At 44.4% G+C, this 17,133-nt stretch overlaps 1 protein-coding gene across 16 annotated transcripts in view; it reads left to right on the top strand.

Moving 5' to 3' along the window:
- The window catches only part of PITPNM2 (phosphatidylinositol transfer protein membrane associated 2), a 133,565-nt gene that overhangs the window by 80,301 nt on the left and 36,131 nt on the right, over positions 1-17,133 (top strand). For 12 of the 16 annotated variants that reach the window (XM_072024363.1, XM_038187403.2, XM_027469731.3 and 9 more), the window contains 5 exons: positions 983-1,197; positions 2,723-2,844; positions 4,512-4,745; positions 11,943-12,266; positions 15,268-15,363. In XM_072024363.1, coding sequence (XP_071880464.1) covers positions 983-1,197; positions 2,723-2,844; positions 4,512-4,745; positions 11,943-12,266; positions 15,268-15,363 — 991 coding nt within the window. Of the gene's footprint in view, positions 1-982; positions 1,198-2,722; positions 2,845-4,511; positions 4,746-11,942; positions 12,267-12,751; positions 12,930-15,267; positions 15,364-17,133 lie in introns of those variants that run through there. The other 4 variants (XM_072024369.1, XM_072024367.1, XM_072024368.1 and 1 more) reach the window with 3 other exon arrangements.

Raw genomic sequence — 17,133 nt, 5'->3', positions numbered from 1 at the left:
TCACAGTTGATTCTTGTGTATGATTCCATTTTTTTCTGAATTTCCAGGGTACCGTCCTCTCAAATAAAGACTGTAAACTGAAAAACTCAAAACACTAATAATATGAATCTGTTGGTTGGAAATGATGAAGGTTATCCATCATCTAATCTGCTGAAATGTGTTATTTGCTGAACAAATATTTGGTTTGCCTCTAGCTCTTCTTAGAAGCACTGAAATTAGGTGTTTTGTTTGTTTATTTGTTTGTTTTATTGAAGGAATTTTTGCCAGGTCCCTCAATGAGGGACAGTGCTACAAATAAGCCAAAATATTGAAGCTGCCAGGGGGTACTGTGTGCATTCTGGCAAACTTGAGTTCTTTCTTCTAAATATCTTAATTAGCAGAGCGTAGTCTCCAAGCTGTTCTTGGAGAGCTGCTGCTCTGCCAGACCACAAGCAACAAGCCCCTAAATCCTGTGGGTTTAGGTCATAAAACAGTCTTTAGTACTGCAGTGTTGTGCTGTGTATGTGTGTGATTCTTCACGCTGATACACCACCACAAGAATGTGCCAAGTTGGACAAATTCCCCTTTGCCATGTCATCCACTGATGCAAAAGCTTTTTGTGTCGTTGGGTGGTTCAAAGCCAGAGCCAAGGTTTAGTGTGCTCTCGGAAAGAGCAATGTGTTACCTATTATAAGAGGAGGGATTTGTGTCATGAGGTCTCCATGCAAATTCTCGTAGCTATAGAGATGTCAAATCCAGATTTCTAGTGGATCTGTAATAAATCACGTCCCGGTTCCTCTGTTGGCCAGATGAGTTTCTAAATCTGTCATTTATGATTTCAAGGTTTGGTAATCTTACTGCCAGGGTGCTGCTACGGGTCTTGTGGCTATAAAACTGTGATCAACAGGAGTCCTAGAAACCACCCTGATCTTCATGTGCTTTGAGACCCTGGTATGTACAAAACACTGGAAAGCCTAACTGTGTGATATATTTTCCTTTTCAGAAAAAGAGCAGAGAGGAGACATGTGGGGAAGGCAGTGGAGTGGAGATCCTGGAGAACAGGCCGTACATGGATGGACCAGGAGGCAACGGGCAGTATACTCACAAAGTGTACCACATTGGTATGCACATACCCAGCTGGTTTCGGTCAATATTGCCCAAGGCAGCTCTGCGAGTTGAAGAGGAATCGTGGAATGCATATCCTTATACCAGGACAAGGTAAAACTTAACAAAATGTCCAGAGGTGTTTCCCTACTTCAGGGAGAGGTTTTGATGCAGTGGCATCTCTTACATCTCCAGTAATATCCTTTAGAGAAAACATGGCATCGAGTCCTGAGTGCTTTATCTCAGAAGCATCAGCATTGCCTGGGCTGACTGCATCTGTACTTGAGAATTTGTGACTGGCTGCTTTAAAATGTGAGCTGTTTTGTCCATCAAAGCGTGGGAAATCTTGAATAGTTTTTATTTAGTCTGGTATCCTGCACTGTGTTCTACTTAACATTGCAGTTATCTGCTAGCTCAGTGAAGTTATAAATGTACACAGTGATGGGAAAGTTGTCATGTCGAACACTATCAAATAAAACAGGATTCACTTGCCCTAAGAGGGAAAGAAGAGGGAGAGAAGAATGTTTAAAAATTGTTAATAAATATGATGCTGCTTTTCTGGGAACTATCTTACTGTATTTTAGCTAGAAAATAACAAACCTACGCCCAATGGTTTTCACTCTGAGAAGAGAAGAGAGCCAGAGGCTCCAGGGAGGTGATTGCTTCTCTGTGTTTCAGCTGATTTTTGTCTGGGAGGACTTCAGATGCCCTGGACTAAGTAGCCTGTATACCAGTTACTCTGTTTTAGAGCATTTCCCCTATTCCAGCTTTGCAAGTGTGATGTTTCTGTCATTTGTCATAATAAAAAGGCTTTAGGATCTTTTGATTTTTGTCAGAAGTGTAGGTAACTTTCATAGTTCTGTTTTAGTTGGCCTCTACAAGTAACATGAATTTGGGGAAAGGTGGGTAGCCAGTGTGTGTGTATGTACAATTGCTCATGACTAAATAATACAGATCTTATGACTTTCCAGTGATTAAAGTCCACTTTCAGTTTGTTTTTATCCATCCTCTTGAAATGTCAGTGAGTCAGTAACCTGGCCAGGAAACCTGGTCTTGGGCGGAACCAGTCTGTATTTTATTCTGCTGCAAATTCCAGGCAAGAACCCTACATTTTTCCTGCTAAAAATGCACTTCTAGGATGTCCTGGTGTCTGTAAGGATGACAGAATTTGTTAATACAGCAGACCCAAAAGTTATCTCCTTGCTTAACACTGCTCCTGCAGATGTGGTCTGCCCTGACAATTGTCTTTTGGAGGAGGCATTGTCAAACTAAGTCACAGGCTTTTGTCAGTGTCGCTGCAAAGTGAGACTACCCACCCAGTGTGGAAGCATTGGCATCTTCTCACCCTCAAATCCATGTAACAGCTCAGGGGGAGCAAATCCCTTTGTGCTATGGGGTTGGGCTTTCACTAAACCAGAGCTATTCCACTGAAGCCACAAGTCCAAGGCAAGCTCCTATCTTAAGAATTTAATAAAGAAAATCTTTTTAATCTGTACAGTCAGTATTTTAAGTATATCTGAAGTAAATGAGTGAAGGCTGGCTTGGATTTCAGGCTGATTTTACACATCTTAGGAAAGCATTTTCTCTGCTTGCCAAACTGAGCAGGATTTACTCCAAGCTGTATTGCTCTTGCTTTCAGGTATACATGCCCTTTTGTGGAGAAGTTCTCTATTGATATTGAGACATACTACAAAACTGATCCAGGAGAGCACGCCAACGTTTTCAACCTTTCTCCTGCAGAAAAAAGACAAACCATTCTAGGTGAGTAGCCCTTTTCTTTTATTTCTTCCTTCATTCTGCTTTTTGCTGTGTAAAGGATTTTTCTTGCTATGCCCCATCTCCTTGGCCTGACCCTTCCACTCCTAACCCTTGTGTGCACCCCATCAGTGGTGTGCCTACTGGGCAGGGTTACATCGAGTAGAGAGAACCTGGGTTCTCTTCCATGCTTATAAAGCACCTGGAAATCCATTTGAATCCCCCTGTCTGTAAAATGAAGCTGATGCTTTTCTGTCTTATTTGTGCTGTTCCTGAGAGAAGTTGGACAGCTAATGATATTGGGGATGATAAATAGAAATAACTACTGGGGAAAATGTAGCTGTATAATTAAATATCTCCCTTGGGTATATGAAAGAATGTTCCTAGCTGCGTTTCCAAAGCATGAAGGTGTATTTCATTTTTCCTTCCCCTCCTGTTGCCCTTATGCAAGTTAACACTTCAGCTCCACAGCTGTCTTTGGGAGGTTGGGTTAATGAGCCTGATATACTTAAGGATTTAACAAAAGAAAAGGCAGAACGGAACATCTTGTCAAAAGGCAGAAAATGGCAAGCATTAGAGCAGTTCCTCTGTCTTGCTGTCCGTCATGGCCCCTGCCCATAACATCTGCTGGAGGCCCAGCTGCATAGCAGGGAGTGCTGGCAATTACAGCCTCACTGAACCAAAGCATCCCTTGCTCTGAAGCTGCCGAGGCTTGAGAAGTGACTTGAGCTCAGGCTGACTTCTTGCAGTCCCAGGGCTGAGCTCAGCAGGAGCTCTGGGGAAGGACATCTAGTGGCTGCTCAGGCTCCTTAAGCTCTGTTGACGTGCTGGCCACGGCGGTAACCCAGTGCAATTTTGAGTGTTACTTGATTTAAACTGCTTCATTTTGAACTTCAGTTTGACTGTCCACATTCCAAAGCCTATCTGATTGGGTTTTCAGTCCTGAACAAATAGGCTTGAGTCATGCTGCCTCCCTGAGAAGTGTCGGGAGAGCTGTTGTTTCTTGGGAAGTGAGATCCTGCCCTTCAGTCCGAACTTCTGCTGCTGTGGTTTGGGTTGGCGGTTGCAGATTTTAAAAATATGTTCACTCACTCCGTTCCCATTGCACTTTCCACTTCTTCATTGATGAAGTGTTAATGAGGACGATTTGACTTGCTTTAAACTTTCTGCCTTCCTTAGTATATCTGGTGTAACAGTAAAGATTGAGGAGCTAACAGTAACCTCACTTGATGGATGCCAAAGATAAGACGTTCAGTGGTAACAGCTATTCCATAAAAGTACTAAAAAGGGGTAGGTGTATTTAAGTGTCCCAGATTAGGTAGAGCTGTAATACTGTCGGTCATACTACAAAAGCTGAGGGATGGGACGTGCAAAAGAACTCTTTGGAGCTAGAAATATGTCATGAGCAGATCTGCTGTGGACCTGTAGTCACTGGGCAAAAATGTTTACAGCAAAGCCTCTGTTTGCTGGAAGTGTGCGTAGGAATTGCTCTGGTAGAGCAGATCACTACCCAGCAGCAGCATATAAACAATTCAAATATCATTTGTTTAAGTAAAAACAGATATTGTTGTAATGCTTCTGGTACTTGCTAAAACAGAAATAGCTGCTGAAAATTTACTTTCTTCTTTTGTTCAGGCAAAGGAAGTGTCTAACTGTTTCTATTCTTCCTACAGATCCTATTGATATTGTTAAAGATCCTATCCCTCCACATGAATACAAAGCTGAGGAGGATCCAAAGCTGTATAAATCAGTAAAGACTAAAAGAGGCCCTCTCTCAGAAGATTGGATTCAAGAGTACAAGAACAACCCTGGGAAATACCCGATCATGTGTGCATATAAACTTTGTAAAGTCGAGTTCAGATACTGGGGGATGCAGTCGAAAATCGAACGGTTTATCCATGATGTTGGTGAGCATTTATAGTCTTGCAAGGTTTACAATCAACTCCTTAATGTTGTTTCCAAATTGAAATACAATGGTGAGGTATGTGCAATGTATGCTATCCCAAGGCGTGTCTGTGAAAAGACTCTCAGACCCAATTACTCTTTTGCAGAGCTGTTGGTCAGTTCAAAAAAGTGTTATTCTATCACTTGTGGTTGTGGTATGTGTAAGTACTAATCACATGTAGCTACTGAAAGGGTTTCAAGTGTATTTTATTCTTTAAATCAGGATTTGTCTGCTTAACTGGGATCTTTTTCAAAATCTGCCATTTTTTCTTTGTTTTGGACAACGTCCTCAAGGGCTGCTCAAATAAATGAGCTTCAACTCTGTGTCACAAGTGGTTCCAGGAAACCAGTCCCTGCAGCGTCCCTAGCATGCAGTAGGGCAGGTGGGTCTTTATGTGGCCATACATCTCCGGGCTGTGGTGTTCAGGGCTCCCCAGCTCGCTGTGTTATAACTCTCCATGGGTCACTGACAGCTCTCGGTTGTGAGTAAATGTGCTTCTTTGACTGGTGCATCATTCTTAGGTCAATGCTTTTAAGGAGGTAGCCTATTGTTTGAGTCCCAGAAGTAACTAAGTGGGGACTGTGCAGGTGGTAGCAGTAATTTGTTCTCCACAGAAAATCTATAACACAACTGATATAGTTTCTGAGCCTTGCCGGAGGAGACAGGCTTTATGGCCAGCTGGATAACTTAAAGAATGTTTTAAAGAAACATTCCCATCTCAAGAGAAGTTCAGAGCTATGGCTGTCCTCTGGCAAAGAAAAGGCCAAAGAAAGACTTTGTAAATGATGTCTCCTGCTTTCTGTACGCAGTGAATTCTCCTGCATGACCCGGGTAGCTGTCCTTTTCTACATGCAAAGCTTCTTTGAAGTGCCTGATGCTGGAATAAATAAATAATTTTACAGCTCTTCTTAGTTATACTGTGCTCCTAAATGGAGCTCCTAGAGTGAAAAACACTGAAGGAGCAGTGGTGAATGGTGCACACCATTCTCTGAATAGTCTATTCCCTTTGCTAGAGCTCCTTTGGCTTTAGTTCATCCTAGATGGAAGTTTTTACCTGTTACAGGCTGTATTACAAGTGCCTCTCTGCAATGAACTCCCTTGGTGTTTCAGTGACACGGGTTAATTTAGTGTATGCTGCAAAACATGGGGGCAGAATAACAACTCCATTGTATCTGTTAAATGAGAAAGAAGCATGTGACTCTTCCAGTTGTTCGGAGGTGTTTGGCATAGATTAAACTGTGGTCTCTTAGAAATGTTTCTTTTGTATTTCATAAAAGATTGCCTGCCATTTCCCTCTTGATTGAGGCTTTGCCGAGAGCCGAGCCAGCTTATTGTCTGCCTTTCAAAAGCCTTTCCACTCTGTTATAATGATGGCAAATACTGTTTTTCAAAGTGGTTAAGATGCATAAAATCAGAGAAGTCTTTAAGGCGAGACAAAGTTGAGTGAGTGAAAAATGAAAGCAAAAGCTTTGGGTGCCCAGAGATGTGTATCCTCCCCGTGCAGTGGGATAGCCATAGGCAAGCTGTTAGTGACTGGAAAAAGCATCAGGGCTTGTGTAGAAAAGACAGCTAGCTAGGTGTGAGGATGTGTAAGCTGGAAGGATGGGGGCTAAGACATGACTTAGATAGTGATCCCAGTTTTGGGGTTTCAGCTGATAACCCAAAGCAGGTGGAGACCTTTGTGTGTTGTGCTACTGGATGACGAACCAAATTTCTCAGGTGCCAGGGATTTCTCGTCTGCCAGCCTCTCCTTGGCATCTCTCTGCTGGTTCCTGGCTCCTTTGAGCCTGTTTTCTTGGGGAATTAGCCCTTCCCGCACAGGGTCATCAAGACAGAAAGAAAACCAAGGCAGAAACCAAGAGTAGGATCCAAACTTTCCCCAAGGTGGTGCAAACTAAAATTAAAGAATGACTTGAACGAAGAAAACTTCTGAGTTAGGTGATGGATGGATTGTAATATGTGGAAAGGCTACTGAGTGCGGAGGGAGTGACTCTGGGGGATGGTGTTGAAATGTTCTCAGTCTTTCTGAGTGCAACAGCCATTTTTTCTGATGACTAATTGGACAGTTACTCAGTGCTTTGACAGCCCGAGACACAGACTAAAATTGTGGGCTATTAGTCTACTTGGCTGTAATATTTGTATGCTTTTTTACTCCTTTCCCATAGAATTTAAGTTTAATTGGACTGGCACTGCATAATGTTCTGCTCCCACTTGCTTCCTAATTGTGCACGTGGGCTCTGGTTCTTTTGTTGCTAAACAAGCGTGTTGACTGTGTATGGGTTATTGATTATACACCATGGCAAAGTGCGTTCCCGGCCCAGTAACTGGAGCTTTGTCTAAGCCAGTGCATCTTAGGCTAAATATGCCCAAATTGTCACACAGCGATGAAGAGGAAGAGGTTTTAGAAAGCTCTTCTGCAGAAATTTTGCTTCAGTTGAGCACTAAAATGTGAAAGCTCATCCAAATGGGCTCTGCCCATTGGGGCCTGCAGTAGGGTTTTGCCTTTTTGAGAGAAGGCAGGTTGTGGTTAGCACCACGCAGGTGTGACCACACATTTCTCCTTGTGAGTGGCCTGAGCAAGAGAAGATAAGGTAACCAACAGTTATATCTGCTTGCTACCCTTGATCAGAACAGACAACCAGAACTGTACTGACAGGGTTATGGGATCTGTTGTGACCATCAACAAAATAATTTTGCCTGAGGAGAATCAGGCATCCTTTATTGGCTGCCAGGAAGTTGTGTGAGTGCATTATAAAATGCTCTGGGATGTTGCCACTGGGTACATAATCAATGGGTGTCTGAACAGTTGCTCTATGCAGATAGTTGAGAGAGGCTTGGGCAGGGTTTGGTGTGGTGGTTTTTTTCTTTTTTTAATACAGATTTTTTTCTGCAGTTGCTATTTTTGCTTCAGATTGAAAAACAAATCCAGCACTGTAGACAAAGGCTTTTAAAATTCATCTATCCTGGCTTGTCTCATGTTCATTTACACTTCCTTTTGTGAAATTAAGTTCAACACCACAATCTGCAAGCAAATCACTTACAAAAGTCAGCACTTCAAGGATTTAGGCAGTCTCTGCGGCAGAGTTGTTGAGGTGGTGAGTTGAAGGGTGAGTGATTTAAATGTTTGCACCCTGCTAGACTCTTCACAGATCATCTTTCTGCACGCAGCAGTGGGAAATGTTATAATTAAAACAACACAGAAATGATGAGTACCTCTGAACTCGATCTGCATGTGTACATATGTGCATGTGTGGTTTCCTTTTTTTTCTTTTTTTTTTTTTTTAACCAAAGTGTTATGCTCTACAAAGAAATAACAAAGTATTGGTAACTACTGATATTACTGGAATCAGCTGCTACCCGCATCGTTATACAAATCCTGTTCCCTTTATTTTGGACTGGCTTCAGTAGGTGACTTGCCTGCCCTAGACTGTGAGCTTGTCCTTCAGTTCTGGAAAAGAAGCCTGAGATGAACATGCGCACACGGGGTGGAAGGGAAAACCTACTCTAACATGTGCCCTGATTCTCCTGTGCTTTCAGTTCTCCCTTCACAGCAAAAAGACCTCTCTGGGAGACTGCCTCCTACCCCTTGTTCTTCCACATAGCTCGTTTTGTTTGCTCTGTGAGGACAGGAAATTTTTAGGCAAGAAGAGAGCAGGCACCCGGGTGGGACACAGGAGCGTTGTGTTGCCCAGAGCCTGCTCTTCACTGGGCTTCTTGGGTTCTGTCTGGCCTGGAATAAAGTGGCGGGTGGGATGCTGGACCCCTCCTGCCCTCTCCAGCCAGCCCCACAGCCAAGCAGCATGCTGCAGGCTTGTGAGGCAAACTGCCAAGGGGGCTGCAACTGGCCGTGAGGCACAGCTTGGAAGCACCGCATGTGGGATTAAGCACAGGACAGTGACTTCTCGGGCTGAGCAGGAGGCTTTTGCACCTCACAGCCTGCCAGAGAGAAAAATGAAGGCAAACTGGCCCACAAATTGCCTTCAACACTGTCCTGATGGGCATCTCTGACCTGTTAAAAAGAAAATTGCTCCCAATTATGCTCTATTTCATGCGTCTGATCCATCCCCTCTTCACTTTCCAAATAAAAGGCTTGTTTTTCACTGACATTTTAGGGAAAAACTGCAGTAAAACTCAACTTTTTCCATTGCATGGGAAGGGAAGCCATGTCCTGACAGGTGAGGTCAGTCATTTGTAGCTGGATCTTGAATTCATGTAGCTGTGTGGGGGCACTTCGCCTTTCCTCTGGGTCTCTGCTGCCCACTGGAAGGCTTCAGTGCTGCAAGTTGAAGTTGAATTCAGTGATGTACTCAGTGCTGTGTGTGCCTACAGGGACTGCTCAAGTTTTCCATTGCTAGCAGTGGAGATTTTTTTCTGCAAGCCATGACGTTTATTTTTCAATTTCTTTTCTACCTGGACAGCCTCACTCTCTTCCAGGTTTTCTCCCTGTGCTTGAGAAAGAAAAAAGCAGCATCACTGACATGTCCCAGGTGAAGGCTGGAGGCTAGGAAAATAATCTCGAGTTTTTTGGTTCATAACTGATCTAGAATGATGGATAATGCCATCTCCTTTTCCAAAGAAAAGGCTTTAAGAAAGGGTGATCAGGATGTCTGATCAGCCTGACAAGAGCAGTTTGGGGAGGTCTGTGGGTTCTGCTGGGCTGGGAGGATGGGAAATGGGCAGTGATGGGTTTGGGTATTTTTTGGTCATATAAGGGATGATGTGAGAGAAGGCAGAGAAGAACTTAAGGAGAACTTTATTACACCAAGTGTTTTTTGTGTTCCCTAGGATGTTAGTCCATTAAAACAAATACATGTGGTTGGTGGCATCAGTGCCCATTTCTGAGGAGTTGGTGGCATTGTGGCTGGGTGCAGGAGTGTGAACAGAGGCTGGGGACCCACAATCCTGCTGAGCCCTGTATCTGAGGAAGCCTCCGGATGAGTGCAAGGGGGCCGCTGGCCTCTGTGCCTGATCACAGTCTGTTTTCAAGGTGTTTGAAGCGAGGCAGAATTGTGTGTTGTGGACAAGAAAGCCTGGAGAATGGCTCTAGTGTGAGGGACTGAATTACAGCAAGGGAACGTTTTCTTGGCTTTCAGGGTGGATGTGATGGGAGTTTAATCTCTGCTTTTTAAGCTCTGCTGATTGTCAATCATAACAGGAGGTGAAGAGGCTAAAACATTCTGCCGTAGCTCTGCAAAAAGTAATCTGGTGAAGGAAATAACTCTGAATCTCGAGTAAGGTTGAACAGAATTAAGTTGCTGATGCCCCTTGCTCTGCCCCCAAAAGGTCGCAGTCTTCTGGCTCAAACTTGCCTCTGTTACGTGGAGCTCCCATCTGAAAGTCAGGCAGAGAAGTACATAAAATATTGATAGATTTAATCTTACTGTGCAAATGAAGTTCAGGTTGAGCTGGTCCATCCTATTAGCTGCTGATCTCTCGGCTTATTTCCTCCTGATAGGGTGACTGGCGATAGCTGGTGGCATTAAGGACTAGCCAAAGTGCAGCGTAGAAAATAAAGTGCCCAGGCCTGGAAGGAAATAAATATATAAAAACAAGCTTTTTGTATGCTTAAAAAAGTAATCACTGAAAAAACAAGGGGATGTTTAGGATGAATATCACAGAAACCATGGCAGCAGTGAGATCTAAGACTTTTTTTTACCACAGGGAAGTGAACATTGATGGCTGGGAACAGCTCAGAAACCCTTGGTGTGGTGGGACCCTTCAGCTTCGGCCCCGCTCCTGGAAATGGAGGGTGGCTTGTGGGAGCCATCTTCACTTCTGGTGGTGCTTAGAGAACTCAGTCTGCCACTCTAGAAACCAAAATGATTTTAATGTAGCCTATTGATTGCTTTCTAGTGCGTAATAGCAGTGGTGTTGCGGCCTGTGGGCTTCAGCCAGGGCCTTCATTAGAGCGAGTGCCTGGGCTCCCGGCCTGCCAGCTTTGTTGTCCAGGCTCAGCAGTGCAGAGCTGTAGATCCATAAACCCACTGCTGCTTTTGGCATGTCCATCAACCCTTCTCTGCCTCAGTTTCCCAGTAATGAAAGGGGGAACAATATTTATTGATTTTTCCGAAGGGCACCTGAGGATTAGTTTGTCAGTATTTATAGAAGCTTTTAAAAAGCAGTGTTACTGCTGTGTGCTCCCATCAGTAATAAATAGCTGTTGGGAGCTTGGTCCTGGCATGAGCTTTTAAGCAGCAATATTGTCAAAAATCCACAGTGAATACTTGGTTTTAGAAGTCTTGGTGATACGATGATGTTAGCCAATATGCTTGAGTCTCAGTGGCAAGTTTCTCTTGCCTTGTTGTGAGCTCTTTGTGTTGCTTTTGAGATGGTTCTTCCTTTCAGATATGTGACACATTGAAATGATACTTTAAATTAGCTTTACACACTTCATTTTTCTCATGCTGCTGAAGAAAGACAGTCTCTGCAAAATACAGCGTCTTCATTCCCTCCCTTCCTTTGCTTCCCATCCCATTATCTCATATCTGTGATGCTGTTTCACTGATGTATAGAAACCATTTGCAGAAACCAGGTTTCCAAGAAAAGGAGAGGTTTTGGTTGTCTTAGCACCAAGCAGTGTGGGAAGTGCTTCTGTCATGTCACATACTGTGGTGGGCTGTGTAGTATTCATGAAGGATCCACTTGAATCTCTCAACTTTTTTTTTTTTCTTTTTTTTTAAGCAGTAATTGCTGGTTTTGGCTTTTTTTTTTTTTCTCTTTTTTTTTTTTTTTCTTTCTTTTTCTGGGAACATGCCTCATTTTGAGGGCTGGATCTAAATGTTGCAACTTCCTAGCACTTCATGAGAATGACATATGTGGTCTGTGCCTGGTTCTTTCCTTGCGGAGCAGGCAGTCACAGAGCAAAGTCCTGGATCTGGAATTAGGAAATCCCTTCCCAAGTTCAAAGCAGCAGCAGAAGACCAGCTGCTTTTTCAGTGGACGGTTGGTTAGCAAGAACTGCAGAGCTACAGTACAGAAACGACCAATTTGCCATCCTCGTGGTTGATAAATGCAATGAATCCTTTTCTGCAGCTTGCATCATTATGTTGTCGACACTGCTGTAATATCAATGCCACGGTGTCTTTAGGTTTGGGGGAAGGGAACGCATCTCCTCCTGCAGTTTTGTAGCTTTGGTGACTGGGGCATTCTGATTTTGCAGGCTTGCGGAAGGTCATGGTCCGTGCACATCGGCAGGCATGGTGCTGGCAGGATGAATGGTACGGGCTCACCATTGAGGATATCCGGCAGCTGGAGAAAGAGGCACAGCTGATGCTGGCTCAGAAGATGGCCCAGTTCTGCGGTGAAAATGATACTGAGCAGCATGGAGTGAAGGACACTCCTGGTGAAAAGGATGTTGAAGTCGACACAGTTTCACCTGTGGACACAGAAGATGCTGCTGGTAACAGCGAGACAGGCTCTGGGAGATCACTTACCAAGCAGTGGTCCACCTCTTCCAAGTCCTCACGGTCTTCAAAGAGAGGAGGTAAGATGCTGCTGATGATTTATTCCTCTGAACTGTGTGGAGGTTGGGCTTTAGAAGTGTGACTATGGCAGCACCTTTGGGACAACACACGTTTCTCCTGGGAGTCCTTTCAGCGCTCATAGGAGGCTTTTTCTGCTGGTGTTGTAGGCTCAGTCTTCTCATGTGGCCTCTTGTGGGCTTGGAAATGTTTGTAGTTATCCCATAAGTGTGACTCTCAAAATGACACGTGGCAGACTTCTTACAAATCTCAAAAGCAGAGGAATTATGGAAAACGGTAGAAGAGCAGGAAGGAGCTGGGTAGCAGTGCTGGGTGGCAGAAGATGACAAACAAAGTGCAGAGAGGGTTTGCCCCATTACCCATGAGCCACTGATGGCTTTTAGAAGTCCTGGTCCTTCAGGAATGTTCCCTTCTGGATGTCTGCCTGTGTGCTGTGGCCCTATAGAACCAGCCCAGCAGCGGGTGGCTGTTAACTGCTCCCATCTTCCAGGAGGCAGTTACTACCAGGCACCCCGGGGCACCTGGGCTGTGGTTACACCTCACCACATGCCGTTCATTTCGAAAGCAGGCGTTTGGCTCTGTGGGTGCCGCAGCACAGCTTACACAGCACGGTACCGCATCAGCTGCTGGAGAAATTAAGGCAGGTCACTGTGCTCTGAAACCAGGTGGGTGGGGGCTGCTGCCTTCTGTGGGTGGTAATGCCTGGTGGCTGTTTGGGGACCAAAACTCCCAGCCTGGGACTAGGTGAGACCATGGATCGAGTTTACATTCCCCTTTAAATATCATTCAGGAAGTTTTCGGGATTTTGCTGTTAAAGCCTCTGTAAGGGCTCAGCTTTGAGTCTTGAACATCACCATTCACCTCTCCAGCAGTAGTCAGCTTTGTCTTTTTTTTTCCTTTTATTTTTCCCCCACGTTAAACTCCTCCTTTCTTTGAACCATGCTCTACAAAGGGGTGAATCCTCAGCAAGAGACAGAAAGAAGGCTTGAATATTCAACAGTTTCCTCTCCTTTTAGTCAGGCACAGCTGATATCTGGGTAATAGCTCTTGCAGCGAGAGGGAAAAAAATCTTGATTTTCCTGAAAACCCTAAGGGGCAGCATTTCTTCCAGTGACAGTGGAAGGGGCATCTGAGTGAGCGAAGCTTATCCATTTCACATATCTACTAAATATTGGGAGTTGATTCTCAATTTTTATTTACCACTCCATCACTGATTTCATCACAGGGTGAATGAGATATGAGCAGTAGTTTTACTTCGTGATGACTCACCAGAGTGAGCCCTGGGGAAGAACCTACCAGACGCTTCATAAATCGTTGGATAAGGATAAAAATGCTGGCTACTTCTCTTGCACCAGGATTTTATAGCGATGTGCCCATCTCTCATTATGCTCTTTGTTACGAAACCCCTCTTCCAGTGCTGACACGTTCACTGGCAGCTGGAGCTTTCAGCCCTTTTAGGGTTTTACTTAAAGGTTTTCGCTGGTAGCAAAGCGTGAATTTGCTTTATTCTGCAGATTGCCTCAGCTTTTACAGGAAAAGTAATGAAAGAAATGAATTGTGATGTGCTGAGAAGTACGTCACACGGATATTTTAATCCTTCTTCATGCTGGCAGCGCATTAACATATGGAAGCAAGGAGGGCTGTCTCGACGAACCGCTACCTCCGGCTGAAAAAAGCAACGCCGCTCCCCAGAAGATCTCAGTCTTTTCCATACCATGCGAGCGAGACCTCTGGTGATAGCAGGACCCTTGTCGCCATCCCATATGTTATTATATGCTCTATTTTTAGCAACTATTATGCGAGTGCCTTGACGTCACTCCGGCGTGAATTAGCGCTGCTCTGCCGAGCTCCCCCTGCTCCCAAAGGAGAGGGCGGTGGGGTAGCTGGGGGCTGCCCAGCCGGCGCTGAGCTGCAATTAGATGACTGCACAGGCTCTCCATCGTCTTTGCATGTGACAATCAGGGAGCAGAATTAGAATGAGAAGCGTTTTGCTCACATTTTCGATGCTGTTACAACAGCCTGAAAAGAGCTCGTGCAGCTCTCGCAGGAACTGGAGCATTTCAGTGTCTTTGCACACGCTAAATGGGAATTTGTCAGTCTCCTCAGGTTTTTGCTGTGTTAGGTTGGGTGGCTGCTGCAAGGACTTTGTGTGTGCTCTGTCTGTGACATGCAAGAGCGATCTGAAAGAGGGGAGGAACTGTATCTTCTGTTCTTTGAGCAGTTCCCTTCATCGGACTGCATTTCTGGGGCAAGTTCAGTCAAGCAGAGTTCAGGCTGCATCATTACTAAAATATATCTGAATAAAATAGTGCTGTAATGCGTTTATATATAGTGCAGGGAGCTCCGAAGGGGAAAGTAAAAGGGAGCAGGTGGGTGTGAGGAAAGGAGGGTGAGCAGGAACCAGAAGGATTGTTGGGTTTTCTCTCCGCTACACCAGGACAGCTGCTCTGTCAGCTCCCCTATGAAGTAGTTGGATAGCATGTTGTTTAAATCATTCAAGTTTAAAGTTTAAATAGATCTCTAATCCAATTTGTGTGGAAGCAATTTCCTTCCAGAAAACAGATTATTTCTATCCAGGCTGCTCTGCTGAGCTACCCACCCAAAAGTTAGCAAAGCAGAGGCTTGGCTTGTGTGCTGATTAAAGGCACGAAGAAAGCTTCCAATCAGCCTGCTTCCTTCCTAATTGCAAACTTTAAAACCCAGCTGATTTTGCACGTCCTACTAACAATTATAAATAGCTGCCATTCAAAATAGCATAAGAGTGGTACAAACAGCTTGCTTTAATGTAACATCTTGCTGGCAGGTTATAACAACAGTAAACAAACAGGATCTGTAAAACGGTACACTGACGTCACACCAGCATCATCAGGGTTTTGTGTTTTTAATATTGCAGCAGTGAATTTTCATAGAGAGCACACGACTCTTCCTCTAGCAACGATCATGTTGGGAACTCTCTGTCTTGTCGATGTAGCATATCGCATAAGGCTTTTTTGTTTCTTCCAGCAAGTCCCTCACGCCATAGTATCTCTGAGTGGAGGATGCAGAGCATTGCCAGGGATTCGGATGACAGCTCAGATGATGAATACTTTGATGCACATGGTATGTGGAGCCTAAATTACCATCATTTGTTACCTGAAATGGTGGGGGAAGAGGACGGAAAGCATGAGAGGCTGGGGGGTGAGCGGGGAAGGAAGCAAGACTTTTTGGCTTTGTTTAAAGTCCGTTCCTTTCTAACCAAGCTGTGTGCAGCGTCAGTGCAGCTTCTTCGAGCTTCCCCAGCATCACTCAGCAGACTCTTATATTTATCAGCAGCGTTTCGGATTGTGTGATATATCTGAAGTGATCTTGAGCAGTCTTAAGCTTTTGGAGCTGTATTTTATTTGGTGCAAATGTGTGGGTAAAATTCAGCAATGCTAACTGGATGGTGGGTGTGTCTTAATGATTCTGATTCAGTAAGGTGAGGTTTTTTTATTATTATTTTTTAATCAGTAAAATGTATGATTAATTGTCCTGTCTGGGCTTGAAGAGACCAAAGTTTGCCTTATTAACTCCTTATTCTCCTGTTCCTAGAAATACAGTAATGAATGCATTGGGGTAATTCATGTGCCAAAATTCATCAGTGTTCATTCCAGAATTCCCAGAATTATTTTTACTGTTCATATTAGGAGAAAGCTGTGGTGTTTTTTTTTTTTTCCTTTTTTTCTGTGCATGTTTGTGAAGAAGCTTTGTGCCACTGCATTCATTTTATATGTTGTACTTTATGTGTGTTTAAGCCTGAGAGGCTCCATCTCTGCTGACAACAGATGGACCCTTCTCTCGGCTCATAATGCTAATCTAAGTTCTGTGCGCAACGCGTGCTGCTGGAGTTGGTGACCTTTCTGTGAAATGGAGTTGTTAGAAGATCACACCCCAGTTTTGTAAAGCAGAAATTCAGTAATGTTCAGCTAAAGTTCAGTCTCAAAAAAATTATAATATCATGCTCCAGAGGACTTGTCTCATCAAGTCTTTAGGCACACATCCTAAATTCTGGGGTAAAATGCGGCATGCTTTGGGGACTTGCACAACAGCAGCTCAAGTGGCCAGTGTGCTTGTAAGTCAAGGTGATGAATGTGTCTTTTGCTCAGAAAGAGAAGGGCCAACTTCATTTAAGTGTCTCTATTAACTTATGTAGCATCTACAAAAACTTTGTAGGGATTTATTGTAGCAATATACATACAAGAAAAGAGGAGTGAGTCATTGAAATGGCATTGCTGCTATCCACCCTCTTTTTTTTGGCTTTTTAACTACTCAGTAATAAAATTGAGATGGAGACAGCTCTGCCTGGGATGCAGGCCCCCAGGGAATCACTGGAGTGCTCCTGAGGGGCCTGGGAAGGAGAACTAACAAAAATGCGTGCCACGGTTGGCATCTGCCCCTCTGTTGCAATACTTTGAGGAGTTTACGAGGAAAAGCAGCAGCGCCTCTTCTGCTCGTACACAATGCACCTCCCTTTACATACAGACTGTGCTCTGCAGTCCCCACACAGTTGGGTTTGAAAGGTCTGCCTAATTTAATGGGATTCTGGCTTATGAGCGCAGGTACCACCTCCCAGCTCTGGGGCTGAGCAGGGGCTGAGCACTGGTGCAACTCATCCTGCCTGGGGGGTTGGTGCCATGGGAACTGGCATGGATCAGGATACAAGCCAACACCCAGCAGAGTTCCTCAGCATCCTCAGCAGTGCTTCCCAAACACACACGTGCTTCCTTGCCATGCAGTGGGCGTACCCCGAGCCCGGGAAGCCGCCTTGTCTTGGGCTTCCCACTCATCCCCGTGCACTGGCATGCTAGTGTAAAGATGGTGACAAATACAGTAATATCTAATTTCTATCCT

The sequence above is a fragment of the Anas platyrhynchos genome, chromosome 16, assembly GCF_047663525.1.
Source record: "Anas platyrhynchos isolate ZD024472 breed Pekin duck chromosome 16, IASCAAS_PekinDuck_T2T, whole genome shotgun sequence".
Classification (NCBI taxonomy): Eukaryota; Metazoa; Chordata; class Aves; order Anseriformes; family Anatidae; genus Anas; species Anas platyrhynchos.
Note: the sequence above shows the minus strand (reverse complement) of the source record. Positions and strands in the feature narration are given on the sequence as shown.